Below are 23,264 nucleotides of genomic sequence, written 5' to 3'. Positions count from 1 at the left end.
TGCAATTCAATAGGTTCATGGTTGATCCAATATTCCTCACGTCCACTATCCTGCCCCTTCCCTCGTATCCCTTACTGATCAAAAATCTATCTATCTCAGCCTTAAATATACACAATGACTCTGCCCCCAAAGCGCTCTGTGGCAAGGAGTTCCAAAGTCTCTCAACCCTCTGAGAAAAGAAATTCCTCCTAATTTCAGTCTTAAATTGGTGCCCTTTATTCTAAGACCCCCTGATTCTCGACCCTCCCATGAGGGGAAATATCCTCTGAGCATTTACCCTGTCATGCCCCTTAAAATATTTCAGTGAGATCATCTCTCATTCTTCTGAATTCCAATGAGTAGAGCCCAACCTGTTTAACTATTCCTCATATGACAATCCCACCATAGCAGGGATCATTCTAGTGAACCTTCTTTGAACCGTCTGCAATGAAATAATATCTTTCCTTACTCACAGTACTCCAGATTTGATCTCATCAGTACCTTGTACCATCTCCCTACTTCCTAAACTTAAGACTTTTCTACTCTTATTCCAATCCCCTTGAAATAAGGGCCAACATTCCAATAGCCTTCCTGATTACCTGCTGTACCTGTGTGCTGAATTTCTGTGCAGGAGCTGCAAAGTTGAGATTCAAATTAATTTTACTGGAGAGCTTTATAGAAACCAGAGAAAATACCTTTTGATTCCATGCGTAGAAAATACAAAAATCTAAACAATTTTTCTTTGCAATCAGGACCCTGTTTTATTTACTGGTACCATGAGGAAGAACCTGGATCCATTTGATGAACACACTGATGAAGCGCTATGGATTGCATTGGAAGAGGTAGGAACAGAACTGGAAAACCATAATATAGTTTACAGACAGCAGGATTTTATAAACACTTATAAGTTGTTTTAAAATGCACTTGGCTCTTACATGTTTGCAGTATGCAAGTTATTAAATATGCTACCAGAGAATTCTGTAGAGAAATCTGGAAGGTTGTCTCTGTTTTGGATGCAAAACAGTCTCAACCCTCAAAATGCTGTCAAGAAGCACACGTTCATTTTGATCCAGAGTAATGCACTGACTACATGCATGAAAACCAGGACAACAAGTAGCTCTTAAAGGAGCTTCTGCAGGATGTTACTGCGATATTTTTTAAAAACACATTCATCAATATGGAGCCAGGAAGTGCAGCGTTGCTCATTCTTACGCTATCACTACCCCACCTCTTCCTCCTGCCCCCTCCACCCCATTACCGCATTCATTTCTAGCTCCCTCTTACCTGTTCGTGGCTGTTATGGTGGAGTTTGTCCTGCAATGAGACAGATGGGGAGATTGTAGATGGGATTCCTGCCAGTCTAGATGGTGATGTGTTGTGGCATGTGTGGGACTTGAGTGGGAGCTGGAGTGTGAGGAACGCAGCAGCTAATGGGGGGGAACATGGAGATTGAGAGGCAAGACGGCCTTGTGATAAGTGTTGGCAACCCGCAAGGTGGTTGGGTGAGAGATCAACTTGGAGGTGTGAAGGGTGTATGAGGAGGTCCAGTGGGAGACCGGAGGATGCGCACTTACTCTGGCCACACGAAGAAGATCATTCATCTTGCGGCATTGCTGCCCTGTCCTCTTCTGTACTGAGCTGGCACTCACTATGACTGCCACAGCCTCCCAGGTGGGTGTGGTCACCTTGCTGGAAGGATGTCTGCGCGACCGTGGATGGAGGACATTCCACCTCTGCTGCACAGCATCCAAGAGTTTGGTCTAGGTTCCTTCCGAGAAGTGTGGTGCTGACTTCCTGGCAGCCATCTCGTCTAATGGATCTGGAGCAAGTGCTGGGGAGGCATTTGCAGAGATTAAGTTGACCCAGGGAAAGCGATTCAGAGGGAAGTCACTATGGGCGGAGGAAAGAAATTTGTAAATGAGGCTCAAAATTCCACAAGAAATCCCACCGGTGGGATTTTCTCACTGGAATTGACACTTTGTCAAATCCTGGTAAGATTCCCCCCAAGATATTACTAAATTGACCTCCTGCAGATCTCCCTGTTAGTAACACACTTCATAATTCTAAAATCCTTTCAGTTCTTAAGTTGTGAATATTACATGGGAGGTGATCCTCATAGCATCCTTAATAAAACAGAAGACTTGACTCAAAGCATGTCTGGGTTTTAAAAATAATGTAAGGGACTGAGAAAAATGGGGATTTGTAGCGAAGACATTTACAAATGTTCTTTTGTCCCTTGTGGGTTTCAGTGTCCTGTTTGCTGAACAGGATGCTGTTTGTTGAGTAATGTGGGCTGGGCCAATCGGATTGTTCTGGGGGCGGGAAGAAAAAAAGGTGCCAGGAAGTGAAGCAGCTGCAGAGTAAGGCAGGGAGTGTGCAGAGAGAGAGCTTTTCCCAGGCAGTGAGAATTCGGTTTGGAGTGAGAGGCAGCCAAGCGTTCTCCTGCCTGTTCTTTTCATTACTGCCGAGGAGGACAGCCTTCAGCGCACTGGACCTACGTTGCTGCACGGATAGCTTGCGGCACCTCTGCCTCCTACAGCATCATCTTCCACACGTGTGTCTCTTCTGGACTGTGTGTGTGTGTGTGTCGTGAGTAACTGGTGGGGACTTTACAATCCAACTGGAACAGTATCTACAAGTGTGTTACTGAGGACGAGGTTCCCCATGTGTGCACCAACGGATGGGCCCCAACAGTTATAGATCAGAGCTCACTGTTTTATGTCTGTTAATTATATTTGTTATTAAATTTATTTTTGATATTCCGATTACAGTACTGACATTTATGTCAGTGGAGTGCCCCAGGGATCTGTTCTGGGACCCTTGCTGTTTGTCATTTTCATAAATGACCTGGATGAGGAAGTGGAGGGATGGGTTGGTAAGTTTGCTGACGACACCAAGGTAGGTGGTGTTGTGGATAGTTTGGAGGGATGTCAGAAGTTGCAGCGAGACATAGATAGAATGCAAGACTGGGCGGAGAAGTGGCAGATGGACTTCAACCCGGATAAGTGTGTAGTGATCCATTTTGGCAGATCCAATGGGATGAAGCAGCAGTATAATATGAAGGGTACCATTCTTAGCAGTGTAGAGGATCAGAAGGACCTTGGGGTCCGGGTCCATAGGACTCTTAAATCGGCCTCGCAGGTGGAGGATGCGGTCAAGAAGGCGTACGGCGTACTAGCCTTCATTAATCGAGGGATTGAGTTTAGGAGTCGGGAGATAATGCTGCAGCTTTATAGGACCCTGGTTAGACCCCACTTGGAGTACTGCGCGCAGTTCTGGTCACCTCATTACAGGAAAGATGTTGAAGCCATTGAAAGGGTGCAGAGGAGATTTACAAGGATGTTGCCTGGATTGGGGGGCATGCCTTATGAGGATAGGTTGAGGGAGCTTGGTCTCTTCTCCCTGGAGAGACGATGGATGAGAGGTGACCTGATAGAGGTTTACAAGATGTTGAGAGGTCTGGATAGGGTAGACTCTCAGAGGCTATTTCCAAGGGCTGAAATGGTGGCTACGAGAGGACACAGGTTTAAGGTGCTGGAGGGTAGGTACAGAGGAGATGTCAGGGATAAGTTTTTCACTCAGAGGGTGGTGGGTGAGTGGAATCGGCTGACGTCGGTGGTGGTGGAGGCAAACTCGTTGGGGTCTTTTAAGAGACTTCTGGATGAGTACATGGGATTTAATGGGATTGAGGGCTATAGATAGGCCTAGAGGTAGGGATATGATCAGCGCAACTTGTGGGCCGAAGGGCCTGTTTGTGCTGTGGCTTTCTATGTTCTATGTTCTATTTATGGGTAAACAGGGAATTAGCCAAATCAACATCAACCGCTAGGAATTCGGGATCCTGTTGATTGAATATTTAAATAGTAGCCCCATATAGTGGTCAGCAAGGGGTTACATATATTTTTTAAAAACTGTCTTTTAGGATAATCTTGATGATGGACAAATGATCCTGAATCCTCAACAATCCCCCGCCCGAAACCCACACCATGAATTTGAAATGACATTCTAAATATCTATCCCATCAATTGAAGAAACAATGCAAGTAACAACTCCATGTATAACAAAATGAGTTCTTTGAAAGTGAGTCAGACAAATAATTTACCATGCAACAACAGTAGAAAGGAATTTCTGGGGGGGGGGGAACGGTTCATTTTCTTCTTAATTTGTCTTTAGCCTGATTATCTAAAATCTTATCAAATATGGACAGAATGCTCAGTTTCTGTAACAGGCACCACCCAACATTGTATAAAGTAGATCTAATCATGTTGGCACTCACTATTTCAAAAAATTCTATCCACAATAAATGTCAGAAATAATTTAAATGATCCTAATTTTGTTATGTTTTGTAATACATCAAAACATGGTACTGTTATTGATGCTGTAAATATCCATGCTTGACTGCAGTCATAACAGAATTATTTTCAGGGTTTTGCTCACTGGAGCATAAAATATAGCTTTTATTGATGCAGGGAAAGATAATGATGATATCAAAATCATGGTCTTGTGAGTTTCAATACATATATCAGGAGGAAACAAAACATTTCTGCAGTTCTTGGGCTCAATTTAAAGAGTAGAAGAGACTTCAAAAATAATGATTGCCTTGTGAATGAATAGCAATCAACAGTTGCTCAACAGCATTTTCAGTTTTTTGGTGATAATTGAAGAATGTCATGATAGCATTGCACATCTTCCAATGTGATTTTTAAAGGCACAAATTAAATTTTGAATTTTAGCATGCAATTTTTCCCAGACAGAAAGTCAATTTGGTCGTGCAACATGGTAGAATTTTGCTCTTTCATCTTTTTAGTGCCTGTTTAATGTCTGCTTGTGTGAATAAAATAAATGGATTTTAACAGCTGTTGACCCTTCCAAGAAAAGCAAATCTTCATTCTCTATCTATTTTGCTCTGAAATGATCTCAATATTCAGACTTGACAATATAGATACTGCAATTAGTCTTGAATTGACACAGACCTTCCCACATGTAGGTTTTCATATTTGAAGTATGAAGGGTGATTGAATGCTACCAGCAAAGAAAAACTGAATAAGAGCACAGATTTGGGAATTGGAGCTATAGTGTTGAGGCCCAGTTCATGCTGTGCTTGCATTGAACCAGTTTTCTACTGGAAATGCAGAATCCTGTTTCGATTTTCAATCCAACTCCTCCCCAATGCGTATGGTAAGGCTGAAAGGGGTGAGGATCCTAAAAATCAGATCCCACCTCCTAACCATGCATTTCTGGCTTCCATAATGTTAACAGCGATAATTGAAATGGACGGCCCGGTGGAACAATGGTTAGCACTGCTGCCTCACAGTGCCAGGATCTGCGTTCAATTCCCTGCTTGGGTCACTTGTGGAGTTTGCACATTCTCCCTGTGTCTGCGTAAGCTTCCTCCAGGTTCTCCGGTTTTCTCCCATAGTCCAAAGATGTGCGGGTTAGATAGATTGGCCATGCTAAATTGACCCTAGTGTCAGAGGGACTAGCTAGGGTAAGTGCATGGGATTATGGGGATAGGGCTTGGGTGGAATTGTGGTTGGTGCAGACTCAATGGACCGAATGGCCTTCTTCTGCACTGTAGGATTCTATGAAACATATTTAAGCTATAAAAGCCAGATTATGTCACTGGCACAGAAATATGAGCTGTGTGTGGAGTGAGAATGCTCCCTCCCAGCCTACAAGGAGTTCAGTGGCTGGTCCCCTATCCTACTCTGCTGATGAAGCCAGAAGTTATCCTACTCTGCTGATCTTTGAGGAATTCCTTTGAATTCCTTTGAAGGGCGGCACGGTAGCACAGTGGTTAGCACTGCTGCTTCACAGCTCCAGGGTCCCGGGTTCGATTCCCGGCTCGGGTCACTGTCTGTGTGGAGTTTGCACATTCTCCTCGTGTCTGCGTGGGTTTTCTCCGGGTGCTCCGGTTTCCTCCCACAGTCCAAAGATGTGCGGGTTAGGTTGATTGGCCAGGTTAAAAATTGCCCCTTAGAGTCCTGAGATGCGTAGGTTAGAGGGATTAGCGGGTAAATATGTGGGGGTAGGGCCTGGGTGGGATTGTGGTCGGTGCAGACTCGATGGGCCGAATGGCCTCCTTCTGCACTGTAGAGATTCTATGATGATTCTATGATTCCCAGCACCAACATCCCAACAATCTTTCAGGGATTCACCATCAATTCTGATTGCTGCATTAAAAACATATCCCTATCCCCTCACAAAAATGTGATTCAATGGAATCCTCTCTAGTCACTAAGGCCTCTACATCCATAACTTCTGGCTTCATTAGCCAGTGCCAGGGAAGTGATCAGGTGAAAGGAAGACTCTAAGAAATATTATCCTTCCATCTGCGACCATTCCCATCACTGACCTAGACCTACTGGCATGGTTTATCTGAGAGTGACAGGAAGCAGTGGGAACAGGAACAGATGTGAGGAAAATGAGCTTAGAATCCACCCCTTCACCCTTCCAGCATCTGCCTGGAATGGATTGCATTGGAGCAGCTCGCAACAGGGGAAGGACTATTTAAGTTAGCGCAGTGAGGCAGTAGTAGGTCGCAGACCCTGCAACCCCCACCTCCACACCCTCATTTTGCCACATTTTCCCTTTTGTCTACTTCAATTTTGATATTATTGCCTGACCATCAAGGAAACTCTCGCAGTCCAAGGTAGCCATAGGAATAGCCTCCAGATGACAAATTGAGGAATAGGATCCTCTACAGAGCTTTATTTATCAGATACCACATTATGGTTTGTCCGATGTTGGATATTGCTCTGTCACTGACAACAGAGGTTGCTGACCATTGTGGCAACTAAAGTTCAGAAAAGGAACAGTGAAGCCCTTTGATTTTATGAACATTGATTGGACTTGCTTTTAATCCAATTCAGTGAACTATACAGGACATAAAGCTGCTCCTATTTTTAGTTTGTTTTTTATTGAGATAAAAGTTTATCGTGATTTTTGTTTTTGTTAAAGCAAGAGATTATTTATGAAATAGCAGATCTTCATGGTCCCAACAACTATTATTTAATGTGATCAAAATGAAAAATAAATCCCATTACCCCAGCATTGACCTGAAGTGAGCAGGTGTAAACAATATTATATTACTTTTCAAATTCAGAGAGTTGTGAAAGGTTAAATATAAACTGTATTGCAAATATTCTTTGACCTTTAAATTGATGTAAGATATTAATATTATGATATTACATTGTATGATTCACTTCATAGGTGCAGCTAAAGGAGGTTGTTGAAGAGTTGCCAAGTAAGGTGATGACAGAACTAGCTGAAGCTGGTTCCAATTTCAGTGTTGGACAAAGACAACTAGTGTGCCTCGCCAGAGCAATTCTCAGAAAAAGTAAAATACTTATCATCGATGAAGCAACCGCAAATGTGGATCCTCGGTAATGACCTGCACTTCAAGTGCAATGATCTCATATAAGTGATCATAAACTGGTATTATAGCAACACTGTAAATGCTGCTAAGAGAGTGTATTGGTAGGAATATCATCAAAGCAGGTTTTTTTGATAATCAGCAACAAAGAAGATAAAGGCACAGAGTTAAAGTTGCAGTGCTGTAATTTGAGTTGGATTACTGTAATTGATAGTTGATTTTAGCATTCGTGAAACACTACATACTAGACAGAAAAGCGGCCACAGCTTTGTATTTCTACTATTACTTAAACTTACCTAGAAGTACAGTGTATTTTAACCTATCTAAGAGTGGATTAGCAGCCTTTTTTAAAGAAGTAGATGCTGGAATAAATCCTATAAGACTCCACTAGTGCCAGTCAGCACCACATTGGAAATTTATAGTCGGTAACTGTCCATCAGGATTTCACAGAGCATTTGCTTGAATTCTTGTAACCTTTTAGCTTCGTGAACAATACTCAAATTTAATTGACAATGAACAGTAAAGTGATAAGATGATTAATTGTGACTTATTTACATAACAAAGTCATCAGAATTTGAAGAAGTAGGGGATTGGAAAATTCCACTTGGCCCATGAAATTTATTCTATCTTTACTTTTAATTCATTTAGTATCACAAAGGTTCTTTCTTTAGTCAACATAGGATTTGCATAGATACTATGTCAACTTGTTCCTCAGTATAGCAAGTTGCGCAATGCTTATTTTTTAATGAAAGTGCTTTGAAAAGATCCTTTAAAGTGCTTTATAGAACTTCCAAAAGGATCGTTATAGATAAGGTGTAATCTATTTATTTATTCTCAACATTTTCCTGATCATCTCTTGAAGGCATTGATTCTTAGCTGAGGTTTGGTCCCAAGGTTCTCAGCACCAAGCGACACTATTCATGTTGTGCCACAACCAGGACCATTACCATCAGGCCTGATTGCCTCTCGGTCCAATAAGCACACAAACATTGCCGATGCATGACAGCCAAAGTAAGGCGCTTTTTTCCCTTCCCTAGCACACGGCTGCTGCAGTCTGCATTCATATCCTAATCCTTATCCTGGTTGAGATCAGCACACACAATGCAGGCCAGAAATCAAACCGAGGAAAATTAATTCTTTATGGTTCTGTGAAATATGATGTGGAGATGCCGGCGTTGGACTGGGGTAAACACAGTAAGAAGTCTCACAACACCAGGTTAAAGTCCAATAGGTTTATTTGGTAGCACAAGCCACTAGCTTTCGGAGCGCTGCCCCTTCATCAGGTGAGTGGGGGTTCTGTTCACAAACAGAGCATATAAAGAAACAACCTCAATTTACAAAATAATGGTTGGAATGCGAGTCTTTGCAGGTAATCAAGTCTGAAAGGTACAGACAATGTGAGTGGAGAGAGGGTTTAGCACAGGTTAAAGAGATGTCCAGCCATGACAATTAGTGAGATTTTGCAAGACCAGGCAAGTCGTGGGTGTTACAGACAGTGTGAAATGAACCCAGGATCCCAGTTGAGGCCGTCCTCATGTGCGGAACTTGGCTATCAGTCTCTGCTCAGCGATTCTGCATTGTCGTGTGTCGTGAAGGCCACCTTGGAGAACGCTTACCCAAAGATCAGAGGCCGAATGCCTGTGACCGCTGAAGTGTTCCCCAACAGGAAGAGAACACTCTTGCCTGGTGATTGTCAAGCCGTGTTCATTCATCCGTTGTCGTAGCGTCTGCATGGTCTCCCCAATGTACCATGCCTCAGGACATCCTTTCCTGCAGCGTATCAGGTGGACAATGTTGGCCGAGTTGCAAGAGTAGGTACCGTGTACCTGGTGGATGGTGTTCTCACGTGAGATGATGGCATCTGTGTCGATGATCTGGCATGTCTTGCAGAGGTTGTTGTGGCAGGGTTGTGTGGTGTCGTGGTCACTGTTCTCCTGAAGGCTGGGTAGTTTGCTGCGGACAATGGTCAGTTTGAGGTTGTGCGGTTGTTTGAAGGCAAGAAGTGGGGGTGTGGGGATGGCCTTGGCGAGATGTTCGTTTTCATCAATGACATGTTGAAGGCTCCGGAGAAGATGTCGTAGCTTCTCCGCTCCGGGGAAATACTGGATGACGAAGGGTACTCTGTCCGCCATGTCCTGTGTTTGTCTGCTGAGTAGGTCAGTGCGGTTTTTCGCTGCGGCGCATCAGATTTGTCGATCGATAAATCGAGCGCCATGTCCTGTTCTTATGAGGACATCTTTCAGCGTCTGGAGGTGTCTGTTGCGATCCTCCTTATCTGAGCAGATCCTGTGTATACAGAGGGCTTGTCCGTAGGGGATGGCTTCTTTAACGTGTTTAGGGTGGAAGCTGGAGAAGTGGAGCATCGTGAGGTTATCCGTGGGCTTGCAGTACAGTGAAGTGCTGAGGTGACTGTCCTTGTTGAAGATGCGTGTGTCCAAGAATGCAACCGATTCCGGAGAGTAGTACCATGGTCCATGGTACCTCCCCCGTGGCCAGAGAGGAATTGAAAATTTGGGTCAGAACCCCTGCAATCTCCACTCTTGCCTCCCACAGGAGCCTCGGGCATAATTTATCTGGACCTGGATATTTATCCACTTTTAAGGCTACCAAAACCTCCAATACCTTGTCCTTCCCTGTGTCAATTTGCTGAAGAACCTCACAGTCTCTCCTTGAATTCCATACCATTGTCCTCATTCTCTTGGGTGAAGACGGATGTGAAGTATTCATTCAACACTCTCCCAATGTCCTCTGGCTCCACCCACAGATTGTCCCCTTGATCCCTAATGGTCCCTACTCTTTCCTTGGTCATCCTCTTCCCATTGATATACTTATAGAATATCTTGGGATTTTCCCTACTTTTACCAGCCAGAGCTTTTTCATATCCCCTCTTTGCATTCCTAATTGCTTCCATAAGCTCCACCGTGCACTTTCAATACCTCACTAATGTCTCCACTGATTTGTTCCCCTTGTACTTTTGTACATTGTATCACATTGTATCCTGAATATCTCTGGTCATCCATGGTTCTTTGGGTTTGTTATTCCTACCTATCACCCTAGAGGGAACATGCTGGACTTGCATCAAAGAACAATACAGCACAGGAACAGGCCCTTCGGCCCTCCAAGCCTGCACCGATCATGTGTTCCTAACTAGACCATCCTTTTGTATCCCTCTATTCCCAGTCTGTTCATGTGGCTATCTAGATAAGACTTAAATGATCCTAGCGTGTCTGCCTCAACCACCTTGCTTGGTAGTGCATTCCAGGCCCCCACCGCCCTCTGTGTAAAATACGTCCCCCGCATATCCGTATTGAACCTTGTCCCCCTTACCTTGAACTTGTGACCCCTTGTGTTTGTCATTTCTGGCCTGGGAAAAAGTTTCCAACTGTTCACCCTATCTATGCCCTTCATAATTTTATAAACTTCCATTAGGTCGCCCCTCAACCTCCGTCTTTCCAGGGACAACAACCTTACTTTACTCAATCTCACCTCATAGCTAATACCCTCCATACCAGGCAACATCCTGGTAAACGTTTTCTGCACTCTATCCAAAGCCTCAACGTCCTTCTGGTAGTGTGGCGACCAGAACTGGACGCAGTATTCCAGATGTGGCCGAACCAACGTTCTAGATAACTGCAACATCATATGCCAACTTTTATACTCTGTGCCCCGTCCAATAAAGGCAAGCATGCCATATGCCTTCCTCACCACCTTTTCCACCTGTGCTGCCACCTTTAAGGATCTGTGGACTTGCACATCCAGATCCCTCTGTGTGTCTATACTCCTGATGGTTCTGCCATTTATTGTATAGCTCCCCCCTGCATTAGATCTACCAAAAAGCATCACTTCGCATTTATTTGGATTAAATGCCATCTGCCATTTCTCCGTCCAATGTTCCAGCCTATCTATATTCTCTGACAATGTTCATCACTATCCGCAACTCCAGCAATCTTTGTGTCGTCCGCAAACTTACTAATCAGACCAGCTACATCTTCCTCCAAATCATTTATAAAACAGCAGAGGTCCCAGTACAGAGCCCTGCGGAACACCACTAGTCACAGACCTCCAATCAGAAAACGACCCCTCCACTGCTACCCTCTGTCTTCTATGGCCAAGCCGGTTCTGTACCCATCTGGCTAGTTCACCTTTGATCCCGTGAGATTTAACCTTTTGTACCAGCCTGCCATGAGGGACCTTGTCAAATGCTTTACTAAAATCCATGTAGACGACATCCACGGCCCCTCCCTCGTCAATCATTTTTGTCACCTCCTCAAAAAACTCAACCAAATTTGTGAGGCATGACCTCCCTCATACAAAACCATGTTGTCTATCGCTAATGAGACTATTCAGTTCTAAATGTGTATAGATCCTATCTCTAAGAAAATTCTCCAACAATTTCCCTACCACGGACGTCGAGCTCACTGGCCTATAATTACCCGGGTTATCCTTGCTACCCTTCTTAAATACCGGGACAACATTTGCTATCCTCAAATCCTCTGGGACCTCACCTGTGTCCAATGAAGAAACAAAGATTTCTGTTAGAGGCCCAGCAATTTCATCTCTTGTCTCTCTCAGTAATCTAGGACAGATGCCATCTGGCCCTGGGGATTTGTCTACCTTAATGCTTCCTAAAACACCTAACACTTCCTCCCTTGTAATTGCGATTTGTTCTAACGGGTCTACACGTCCCTCTGGGACACTACCAATCAACACGTCCCTCTCCTTTGTGAATACTGATACAAAGTATTCATTTAGGATCTCACCTACTTCCTTGGGATCTAAGCATAATTCCCCTCCTTTGTTCTTGAGAGGTCCGACTCTTTCTCTGACAACCCTCTTGTTCCTAACATATGTATAAAATGCCTTGGGATTCTCCTTAATCCTGTCTGCCAAGGACATTTCGTGACCCCTTTTTGCCCTTCTAACTTCCTGTTTGAGTTCTTTTCTACTTTCTCTATATTCCTCCAGTACTTCATCTGTTTTTAGTTGCCTGGACCATATGTATGCCTCTTTTTTCTTTTTGATTAGACCCACAATTTTCCTGGTTATCCACGGCTCTCGAATCCTACCTTTCCTGTCCTTCCTTTTTACAGGCACATGCCTGTCCTGCACTCCTATCAACTGCTCCTTAAAAGACTCCCACATGCCAGATGTGGATTTACTCTCGAACAGCCTCTCCCAATCAACAGCCACCAAATCCTGCCTAATCTGGCTGTAATTAGCCTTCCCCCAATTCAGCACCTTACCCATAGGACAACACTCATCCTTTTCCATGACTATCCGAAAGTTTACAGAATTGTGGTCACTGTTCGCCACATGTTCCCCCACTGAAACTTTGATGACCTGACCGGGCTCATTCCCCAGTACTAGGTCCAGTATAGCCCCCTCTCTAGTTGGACTATCAACATATTGTTCCAAAGAACCTTCCTGGACACAGTTTACAAATTCCTCCCTGTCTGGACCCCAGCCCGAAGGGATTTCCAGTCTATATGAGGGAAATTAAAGTCTCCCACTACAACAACCCTATTTTTTCTACACCTGTCCAGAATCTTCTTACATATCTGTTCTTCAACTTCCCGTGGGCTGTTGGGAGGCCTGTAGTATACCCCCAGCATAGTGACTGCGCCCTTCCTGTTTCTGAGCTCTACCCACAGTGTCTCGTTACATGATCCTTCCAAATTGTCACCCTCTGTCCCGCTGTAATATGCTCCCTAACCAGTATTGCTACTCCCCCACCTCTTCTAGCCCCTCCTCTGTCTCGCCTAAAACACTTATACCCCGGAATATTCAGCTGCCAGTCCTGTCCTTTTAACCAAGTCTCTGTCATTGCAACCACATCCAAGTTCCGTGCATGCATTAAGGCTCTAAGTTCATCTGTCTTGCCCGTTATGCTCCTTGCATTGAAGCAGATGCACTCCAGACCTCCAGGCCCACTGAGTTCATCCTCCCCCAGATTGCTCTTCCTCTTAGGTAGCCTTGTCTTGGCCCCATGCTCGTCCCCAGTCTCTACGCTTGCTGACCTATTGTTCTGATCCCCACCCCCCTGCCACATTAGTTTAAACCCACCCAAACCACACTAGCAAACCTCTCAGCCAGGATATTGGTGCCCCTCCAGTTCAGGTGTAACCCGTCCTTCTTGTACAGGTCCCATCCTCCCTGGAAGACTTCCCAGTGATCCACGAATCTGAAACCCTCCCTCCTGCACCAGTTCTTTAGCCACGTGTTTAGCTGCACACTCTCCCTGTTCTTAGCCTCACTAGCACGTGGCACGGGGAGCAATCCAGGGATCGCTACCCTAGAGGTCCTGCTTTTTAGCCTTCTACCTAACTCCCTAAATTGCTCTTGCAGGACCTCCCTGCTCTTTCTGCCTATGTCATTTGTACCAATGTGGACATCTGGGATGCTTTTTAAAGTAATCTCCGTGATTCTTTATGAAATGCATCAAATGTGCAGGCCTGCAGGTGAGAGTGAAACAACGTGGCCCAAGGCCTCCCTCCCCAGCTTACTCCTTGCAAATGTCCAGTCTCTGGAAAACAAGCTCGACTAATTTAAATCAATATGTGGAGAGTCCAAGAAGGGAGGGAGCTGTGCTGACCTCATTCTGGGGAATGAAGCTGGATAGGTGGTTGAGGTGGTGGTGCGGGAACCTTTTAGTGATAGCAATCTCAACATGGTAAATACAATTCAAGCTTGTTATGGACACGGAAATAGACAAGCTGCAAAAAAAAGTTTCAGATTGAGGGAGGGTGGATTTTAGTAAAATAAAATCGGATCTGCCAGGGTAGACTGGGAACAGCTACTAGTGGGAAAATCTACAGAAGAGCAGAGGGGGGCATTCAAGAAGGAGATGGGGAGGATAGGTAGGAATAACAAACCCAGAGAACCATGGATGACCAGAGATATTCAGGATACAATGTGATACAATGTACAAAAAGTACAAGGGGAACAAATCAGTGGAGACATTAGTGAGGTATTGAAGGTGCACGGTGGAGCTTATGGAAGCAATTAGGAATGCAAAGAGGGGATATGAAAAAGCTCTGGCTGGTAAAAGTAGGGAAAATCCCAAGATATTCTATAAGTATATCAATGGGAAGAGGATAACCAAGGAAAGAGTAGGAACTATTAGGGATCAAGGGGACAATCTGTGGGTGGAGCCAGAGGACATTGATAGAGTGTTGAATGAATACTTCACATCCGTCTTCACCCAAGAGAATGAGGACAGTGGTATGGAATTCAACGAGAGATGGTTTGGTTAAACTGCAGGCCTGATTCTCTGTGTCCCTCTGCTCCGTCGTCAAGAAGGCGTGTCTCGATGGCAACTTCTTCCTTCCTTCCTTCTCTGGTCAGTCTTCCGGATGGTCAAGATCGCCTCCCTCGTCGAGTCTTTGCTGCTGGTGTGTCTGAGATGTGTACATTTATCCCCCTGCCTGCCTGCCTTTCCAGACACTTCTCTGGTTTCCAGCCAATGAGGTCCCAGGAGGGAATTCCAATACCCAGTGGGTTTCTTGATGTTTGCCTGACAGGATACCGGAGCCTGCCCCCAGGTGTCCATCTCCATGCTGCTGCTTACATGTAACCTGTTGCTAGATGAGGTAACTTCAGGAACTTTAGGTGACAGAAAGTCTGGCCCGATCTGGGCTTCTAACAATAGGCCAGTGCATTTCAATGGGGTGCAATATTGATCTGCTGGGTCTCAGTAAAGTGTGATGATCTTTGATGGGCCAGGCCCAGACATGTTTGTGTATTTGTATAATTGGCCTGCCCAAGGTTTGATTGTGTTTGATTGTAATATGCTCAATTCTTTAATTTAGGATATCCAATTTAATCAGCCTTAAAACTAGGCCCTGACTGTATTACCACATTTCCTCCTCTTGATCCAGTGAGCATCAGCGAACCGGATCACACAATCCTTACCAAACCATCTCAACAAGCAAGTACCATGAACCTGGGGTTGATAGCATCATCCCTAACCCACAATAGTACCAACAAATTTAAATGAAGTAAAATAAAAAAAATTTAAATAAGGAAACAATACATCAATAGGGTATGTACAAAACAAAGCAATAAACAGTACAAAATGACAAGTGACAATACATATTACAATATAGATGGGAGAGTATCAGGGTTCTTGATTGTCGAGCCTTTCCCGGTGTCGGATCCAAGTCCAAGTTTTGCAGAAATTCCTTCTTCCATTGGGTGAATTTAAACATGAGGATGGTTAGGTACACTGCCACAAGTAGGATTCCTATTACGGCCAGGTGTGACAGAATGCGGATCCATGGGTCGATTTAGACGTTTGAACCCCAATCCCAGAGGTTCTCCCACCATGTAGTGATTCTAATTTCACTAATGTTCTTTTTTATTTCCCCTGTTTATTGCATCACTTTGACAAAGGTCTTGTGTACTGTGATCAATTGTGTCCGAATTTGTTTAAATTTCTCAGGTAGAAGTGTTATCCCGGTATCAACTTTTTCAAAATACTTTTAGTGTTTATTAGTATTTTCTTTCTTCTGTGTATGTCTACCATCTCAATTAATCCTATCCTAGCGGGAATCTGTGGTTTAATGCAAAAGGTAGTGTTGTGGATGTTATGGCTGCCCCATAGTGGTAATTTTCTAGCGAGGTTGTAATACAGTATTCCCCTTTCCCCCTGTAAGCCACCTGGGTGACATCCCTTTCCAAATTTCGAATTTCCAGTGTACAATTTAGGTCAGCGATTGTTCGGAATCCACACAGGGCATGTTCATTTTCACACACCGGATATGGGCACACGACCATTTTGTGTGTTCACATTTCTCCAGACTGGTGCCTATGAGCTTCCCTCCTTTCTCAACCACATACGGTAAAGTCCCCTGGTATCCCATTCACATCCCTCCTTTAATGATCCCTATATTTTCGGCTTCAAAAAGTCTCAACCCGACCTTATCTTTTAATATTACTGGGATCCCCAACACCATTCCTAGTGCAGTCCCCGGGGTTCCTCTACAACTATCGTTAGACCAGACCTTGGTCAGTTGCCGTAATTGGCAGTTAGTGACATTGGGATGTCTTTTTTCCCTAGTACAGGGTGTTCAATCTGTTCATCACTGATCCAGGATGGAACTTTCCCCCTGCTAACCTGGTCGAGATTCTCTCTTAAATGCTCGATCATCCATTGCCCATAGATGCTACACAGGGTTCGGTTCTGTTGCCTGGCATCATCTTCCACTCTCCCTCGGGCGATCTGATTAATAGTTTGGGCATGTCCTTCTAGTACAGTAACCATAAGGCTACTGGCCCTGTTCTCAGCCAAATCTCCCTCGGCATCTTGCCAAGCATTTTCAGTTAAGCTGTCCAAGGTCTGTTTAACTTGTCGGGTTAGGACTCTGAGTTTATTATCCAAATCAGCCAGATCCAGTGCGTTAATGATGGATACCCCCGCTCCGTAAGCAGTCGCCAGATCATTCAGGATTTCCCTCCTCTTGCGCCCCATTGACCTGGGCGTCTCTTCCCCGTGTGTCCCAGTCTTTCGGCTTAGCAGCCTCTGGGGCAAGTGGAGGTACAATTTTCTCAGTGTGGAGGGACACCAGTCTGGTAATTGTGTTCCTGCTAAATCTACCACTGCTGGTACCAATTCGTAGTGTGTGTTGTCGAATAATATTTTCCTTGTATGTTTTCGTATCAATCCATTTTGCGACTCTGGGGCGGTTTCGGGACAAGTGGGGATGGGTGTGCTGACAGTTGGTCTTAACCCATTCTTGATTTCATAGTATATGTACTCATTCTGAATAACCTACTTCTTTGGGCGGCACGGTAGCACAGTGGTTAGCACAGCTGCTTCGCAGCTCCAGGGACCTGGGTTCGATTCCCGGCTTGGGTCACTGTCTGTGTGGAATTTGCACATTCTCCTCGTGTCTGCGTGGGTTTCCTCCGGGTGCTCCGGTTTCCTCCCACAGTCCAAAGATGTGCGGGTTAGGTTGATTGGCCATGCTAAAAGTTGCCCTCAGTGTCCTGAGATGCGTAGGTTAGAGGGATTAGTGGGTAAATATGTAGGGATATGGGGCTAGGGCCTGGGTGGGATTGTGGTCGGTGCAGACTCGATGGGCTGAATGGCCTCTTTCTGTACTGTAGTGTTTCTATGATTCTTTCCTAATTCCAGCCCTTTTTCTGGGCCATAGGCTAGACAGGCTAGCTCCATGCACCCATGGTTAGTGTACGCCCACCAATCACTAGTGAGGGTCGTCCTTAGGGTGCAGTAAACAGAGCTCCCATTATTTTTCCTGTATGCCACTCTTTGGTTATTACACCCATAGGTGATACTCTTATTGGGATGTACCCATAGGATGCCATCCTCACATTTGCCTGCATCTGGTGGGGTGAACCACATATATTCAGGGTATCGTAGGCTGATCTTCTGGTCTTTGGTTGGTGTGGTGTCTGTGGTTTGGTCTGAGACGAGGAGTCCCAGATAGCAAAGAAGTATGTAGTTCATTCTGGGGGAGATCAAGGTAGCACCTGTTAATTCTTATTAATACCTGATTCTCTTTTCCTTTTCTTTACAAAAATGTCGTATGACTCCCCTCTTTTAAAAAAAAAACAAAGAAATAAGTAAATGAATAATAAAGGCCCAATTGTGCCGTACGAAGGGTTGGTCGGCAATCAGTGTTTAATGGGGTTGAGTGGGGTAAGGAATTTGCAGAGCATGAAAATAAAATGTTGTGCATGTGGCATGTGTCCTTGTTGTTGGAGGACTATGGCACAGTTTAACAATAGATTCTTCATCCCACAACCAAACTGTGGTGTGTGGGAAGATTATGGCGCAGTATAATGTGGGCAGATAAGAAGCCTTTTTCAATTGGGTGATGCGTAGAGTGGACGGATAAAGCTATTTACAATTTGGACTGTGATGTTCTGATTCTTCCTTAGTAGAGGGAACCGACGTGGGCAGGCTTTGGCTGCCGGGGACCTACTGCGTTATCACCTCTGGTAGTGAGCGTGGGTCAAACGGTTCTGGGAGTCCCGGTACCAGGGCGCCAAAGGGGGCAAGGTTTGAGGGTGCCCCATCCTTTTGGTCGAGGCCCCCTGGGTCAGGGTTTTATTCCTGAAACCCTGTAAGTTGGGGCGGGAACCGAGGGTGCGTGAGCTGGTCCTGAGGGTACTGGGTGGGGGTTATAGTGGCTTGTCAGGCAGGTCCTTCGAGGGGCATGGCTCGGGGTCCATCATTGGGGAACCGCTGAGATGGTCATGTGGGGTAGTTGGGTGGTGCCCTACTATCCGGGCGAAATGGCTGGGTTACCCCCAGGAATAACACTGTGCTTGTGGGGGTGAGCCCCTGTGCTCGGCTCTGTATCGTTCTTGGTGTCGGGCGATGGGCCTATGTCCTGTGCGGCCTTGTGGTTCCCTGTGTCGGCGATCAGCAAGTGTATGGGTATTCGGGGTTTGCTGGTCCCCTGAAATTTGGTGGCGCCCTGCAGTCCCGGGCAAAATGGTTGGGTTGCCCGCAGTTATAACACTGTGCTAGTGGGTGTTCATATCTGGGGTTGGTTTTATCTTGTTCCCTGTACCTGGTGGTGAGAATATATCGGGGTTCTGTGCGGGGCTGCAGTCTTCTGTACTGATGATTTGCAGGGGTATATGGGGGTGGGTGCCCTGAGTTTCCCAGTCCCCTGTTTCCACCTCCCCCTTCGTTACACCAAATCGGAGTCAGGTCTGTGTGGATCGGGTTCATCATTCTGTGTTTTGTGGATTTGGAGGTGTCTGTTTGTCTGACTTTCTGTTCCCACACATGAGTCATTTTGCGGATGGCCCAGGCTTCTGTATGTGTATTATCATCAGGGTCAAAATTCTCTCAGGCTTTCCGACTCCCCTCGGTGGCGTGTGCTATCAGGGTCCAGATCCATGTGGACCGGTGGTGTGTGTTTAATTGGACTCTATTTTAATTTTCCTTACTTGAGAAAGGATATACTGGCACTGGAGTGGGTGCAGAGGAGATTCACTAGGTTGATTCCGGAGTTGAGAGGGTTGGCTTATGAGGAGAGACTGAGTAGACTGGGGCTATACTCATTGGAATTCAGAAGAATGAGGGGAGATTTTATAGAAACATATAAGATTATGAAGGGAATAGATAAGATAGAAGCAGGGAAGTTGTTTCCACTGGCGGGTGAAACTAGAACTGGGGGGCATAGCCTCAAAATAAGAGGAAGCAGATTTAGGACTGAATTGAGGGGGAACTTCTTCACACAAAGGGTTGTGAATCTGTTGAATTCCCTGCCCAGTGAAGCAGTTGAGGCTAACTCATTGAATGTTTTTAAGGCAAGGATAGATACATTTTTGAACAGTAAAGGAATTAAGGGTTATGGTGGGCGGTAAGTGGAGCTGAGTCCACAAAAAGATCAGCCATGATCTTATTGAATGGCGGAGTAGGCTCGAGGGGCCAGATGGCCTACTCATGCTCCTAGTTCTTATGTTCTGATTGGCCAAACACCGCAACAAATTGGTTCCATAGTCGGCCAGCATAGGCCGTCAGGTGTTCCCCTCTCTGTTGGCAGTTGCTTAAGCCTTTTACTGGGTCATCCCTATTGTAGCCTATGGTGGCCAGAATGGCTGCCTTCATTTCTGGTAGGATTCCCCCGGCCACCTCTTCTGCCTCGTCCAGGCTGTTTAAAACACGATATTGGGTGATGTGATCAAAGAGAGCATGTGGATCCCCGGAGAGCTTGAATACCCCAATCGCTTTGGGGTCAATGAGCTGGGTCATGGTGTATGGAGTTACATAAGTCATTTTGTGGTTCTGTCCATCCTGTCGTTGGGTGATGACCGGATTCATCGGTACGAGAACCGGATTAGTGGCTGGGCTTATCGGAATGGGAATTGGACTAGGGGCTGAGACTGAGTTTTCCAGGATGGGGGCCAGATTAGGTGGTGCCGTTGGTTGCATCGCTGGAAACGGAGGTGGGTGTTCCCAGTCAGCAGTGACGCTAGTTGTTGCATAATGGCAGGCATCCTCTTCTAAATTCCCCCACTCCAGCCCTGGGTCACTATCCCCGGTTTCGCTGGTGTATGCACACATTACACCCCTTTTTATGGCTAGTTGTGATTTTAAATCTTCAATCTCGCGCAGGCATTTGGAGTGGTCTGTTGCACGGGCAGTATTTTCTTTTCCTGCTTGGTGCAAAACTTTTACTGCAGCCTGCAGATCGCTGCATTTACGTTTAACTTCCTCTACCTGTTGCAGTGCAGCCTCTCTCACGGACAGCACACTTTTGATAGGCTTTATCACATTGAGCCTGGAATTGGCTCATGTGTATCATATTAATCTGGTTCCTTTCCTCTCGTGTGCCTACCTCCACTTCCAATTGTTGTATGCGCATGGTAGCACTCATTAAGTCCTGCTTTAGTTGGGTTACCTGGGCCTCTCTGTCCCACTTAATCGGATAATCTCCGCTTCTCTACCACGGAGCTGTTCTCGACAACTGGCGATCGCAATCGCCTTCCTAAGCTTGGGAGCCCTTTTACCCACTTCCTTATGGGCACGACTCCAATAATTCTCTCCTTCGGATCCCAGATCCGGTTCCTAGGCGTCACTCCACTGCACCCATTTGGGTCACTTATGGTTCAAATATAAACGGAGGACTTCCTCTCATTCGGCATGACTGGCCATAATTATTTCCTTTTAGGATTCGTCACGTGGGTATGGGTAAGGGATCGGGGTAGGGGGTCTAGTTTTTACTAAATTCCCTCCCGTAGATTTTACCCAAATTCCCTTGACTGTCCTAGTTCTAACTACACAGTTTGTCCACCTCGTGCTACAGACACCGGGTTTATGGTCCAATTTACTGGTCAAATCTGTATTAGTCCTTCACTCACTTAAGACTGGCTGTCACGTAGGGCAATGTGCCCTCTTAATTCAGGCTCAGACGGAGTGTTGGAGAATACTGGGTTGAAGGTTCGACTTCGGAGCAACGTATTACTCCGTATCGAAGGACCATCTGGGGTGCCAAATGTTGTACCTGTTAATTCTCAGATACTTTTGACCAGCTTGCTTACTCCAAGGTTTTACCCCGGTGCCCTTATTTGCAAGATGAACAAAGGACAAACACAAGTAAAGGTTGAATGTGTTTATTAATAATAACACTATTAACCCTTACATTACCCACATAAAACAAGAGGATACCCCAGATTTAAGTATATGACCCGCAAAGATGGTTTGGTTAAACTGCAGGCCTGATTCTCTTAGTCCCTCTGCTCTATCATCACGAAGGTGAGTCTCAATGGCAGCTTTTACCTTCCTTCCTTCTCTGGTCAGTCTTCTGGATAGCCAAGGTCGCTTCCCTCATCGAGTCTTCACTGCTGGTGTGTCTGAGATGTGTACCTTTATCCCCCTGCCTGCCTGCCTTTCCAGAAACTTCTCTGGTTTCCAGCCAATGAGGTCCCAGGAGGGGGTTCCAATACCTAGTGGGTTTCTTGATGTCTGCCTGACAGGACACCAGAGCCCGTCCCCAGGTGTCCATCTCCATGCCGTTGCTTACATGTAACCTGTTGCCAGATGAGGTAACTGCAGGAACTTTAGGTGACAGAAAGTCTGGCCCGATCTGGACTTCTAACAATAGGCCAGTGCATTTCAGTGGGGTACGATGATCTGCTGCGTCTCAGTAGAGTACGATGATCTTTGATGGGCCAGACCCAGACATGTTTGTGTATTTGTATAATTGGCCTGCTCGAGGTTTGACTGTTTGATTTTAGAATGCCCAATTCTTTAATTTGGGATATCCAATTTAATCAGCCTTAAAACTAGGCCCTGATTATATTACCACAAGTGTTTAGACCATACACAAGAAATAGAAGCCAGAGTAAACCCTTCAAGCCTGCCCACCATTCAATACAATCATGGCTGTTCCTTGCTGGCCTCAACTCCTTGCCATTGCCGCATAGCCCTCTGGTCCTCGATCTATCAAATATTTATCCACCTCCACTTTAAATACTTCTAATGATCCAGCCTCCACTACCTTTTGGGCAGAGAATTCCAGAGATAGATCATCTTGACAGCGTTGAAGAAACCATACATGTCATTGGTGTCTGTGAGTTGTTGGATCTCCCACATTCTTTCAACCTACAATTTATTTTTTATATCACGGCTTTATGCTTTAATGCTGCCTTCAGCCACCTGTAGAACTGTGCTTTTCAGCTGTGGGTGGAATTTAATGGAATAATAGAATCCTATAGTGCAGAAAGAGGCCATTCGGCCCATCGAGTCTGAACCGACCACAATCCCACCCAGGCCCTATCCTCATAACCTCGTGCATTTTCTAGCTAGTCCCCCTGACACTAAGGGGCAATTTAGCATGGCCAATTCACCTAACCCGCACATCTTTGGACTGTGGGTGGAAACCGGAGCACTTGGAGGAAACCCACCAGACATGGGGAGAATGTGTAAACTCCACACAGACAGTGACCCAAGCCAGGAATCGAACCCAAGTCCCTGGCGCTGTGAGGTAGCAGTTCTAGCCACTGTACCACCATGCCGCCCAGTCAGTGAAAACTCTGCACTTCAGCTTGATTAGATCCTATATCTCTTGATCCTCAAACCAATCATGATCTTTTCTTACAGGCACTTATTATGGTGGACTTTATGGTCAACTGGGGACACTATAACTCCTGGTGGCTGGAGGTTGACAATGAGGCGGAATGAGAAGGGTGGGATTTTTGATGCCTTCGGAGGTTTTGTTGCCTCCGCTGTTTGGTGTCAAGCTGATGAAGTTTATAGATCGCATAAGAAAGTGTTTGGTCCAGCAATCAGTAATACCTGTCATGGCATGGGTGATGTGGACATCTCTGTAATCCCTATTAAACAATGACTGAGCAAGTGCCAGTGTTGCTATGTGGATCTTGTCCATTATTTGGAGGAACGGTTGGGGGGGGGGGGGAAACTCACCAA

General features: G+C 45.5%; 1 protein-coding gene across 1 annotated transcript in view; it reads left to right on the top strand.

The window, feature by feature from the left end:
* The first annotated feature begins 658 nt into the window (after positions 1–658).
* Positions 659–23,264, top strand: part of LOC144499555 (ATP-binding cassette sub-family C member 4-like) — a 57,965-nt gene continuing 35,359 nt past the window's right edge. The window contains exons 1-2 of the mRNA XM_078221657.1: positions 659–821; positions 7,192–7,364. Of these exons, the coding sequence (XP_078077783.1) occupies positions 756–821; positions 7,192–7,364 (239 nt within the window). The 5' untranslated portion in view covers positions 659–755. The remainder of the gene's footprint in view (positions 822–7,191; positions 7,365–23,264) is intronic.

The sequence above is a fragment of the Mustelus asterias genome, chromosome 10 (genome assembly GCF_964213995.1).
Source record: "Mustelus asterias chromosome 10, sMusAst1.hap1.1, whole genome shotgun sequence".
In the NCBI taxonomy this organism is placed as follows: Eukaryota; Metazoa; Chordata; class Chondrichthyes; order Carcharhiniformes; family Triakidae; genus Mustelus; species Mustelus asterias.
Note: the sequence above shows the minus strand (reverse complement) of the source record. Positions and strands in the feature narration are given on the sequence as shown.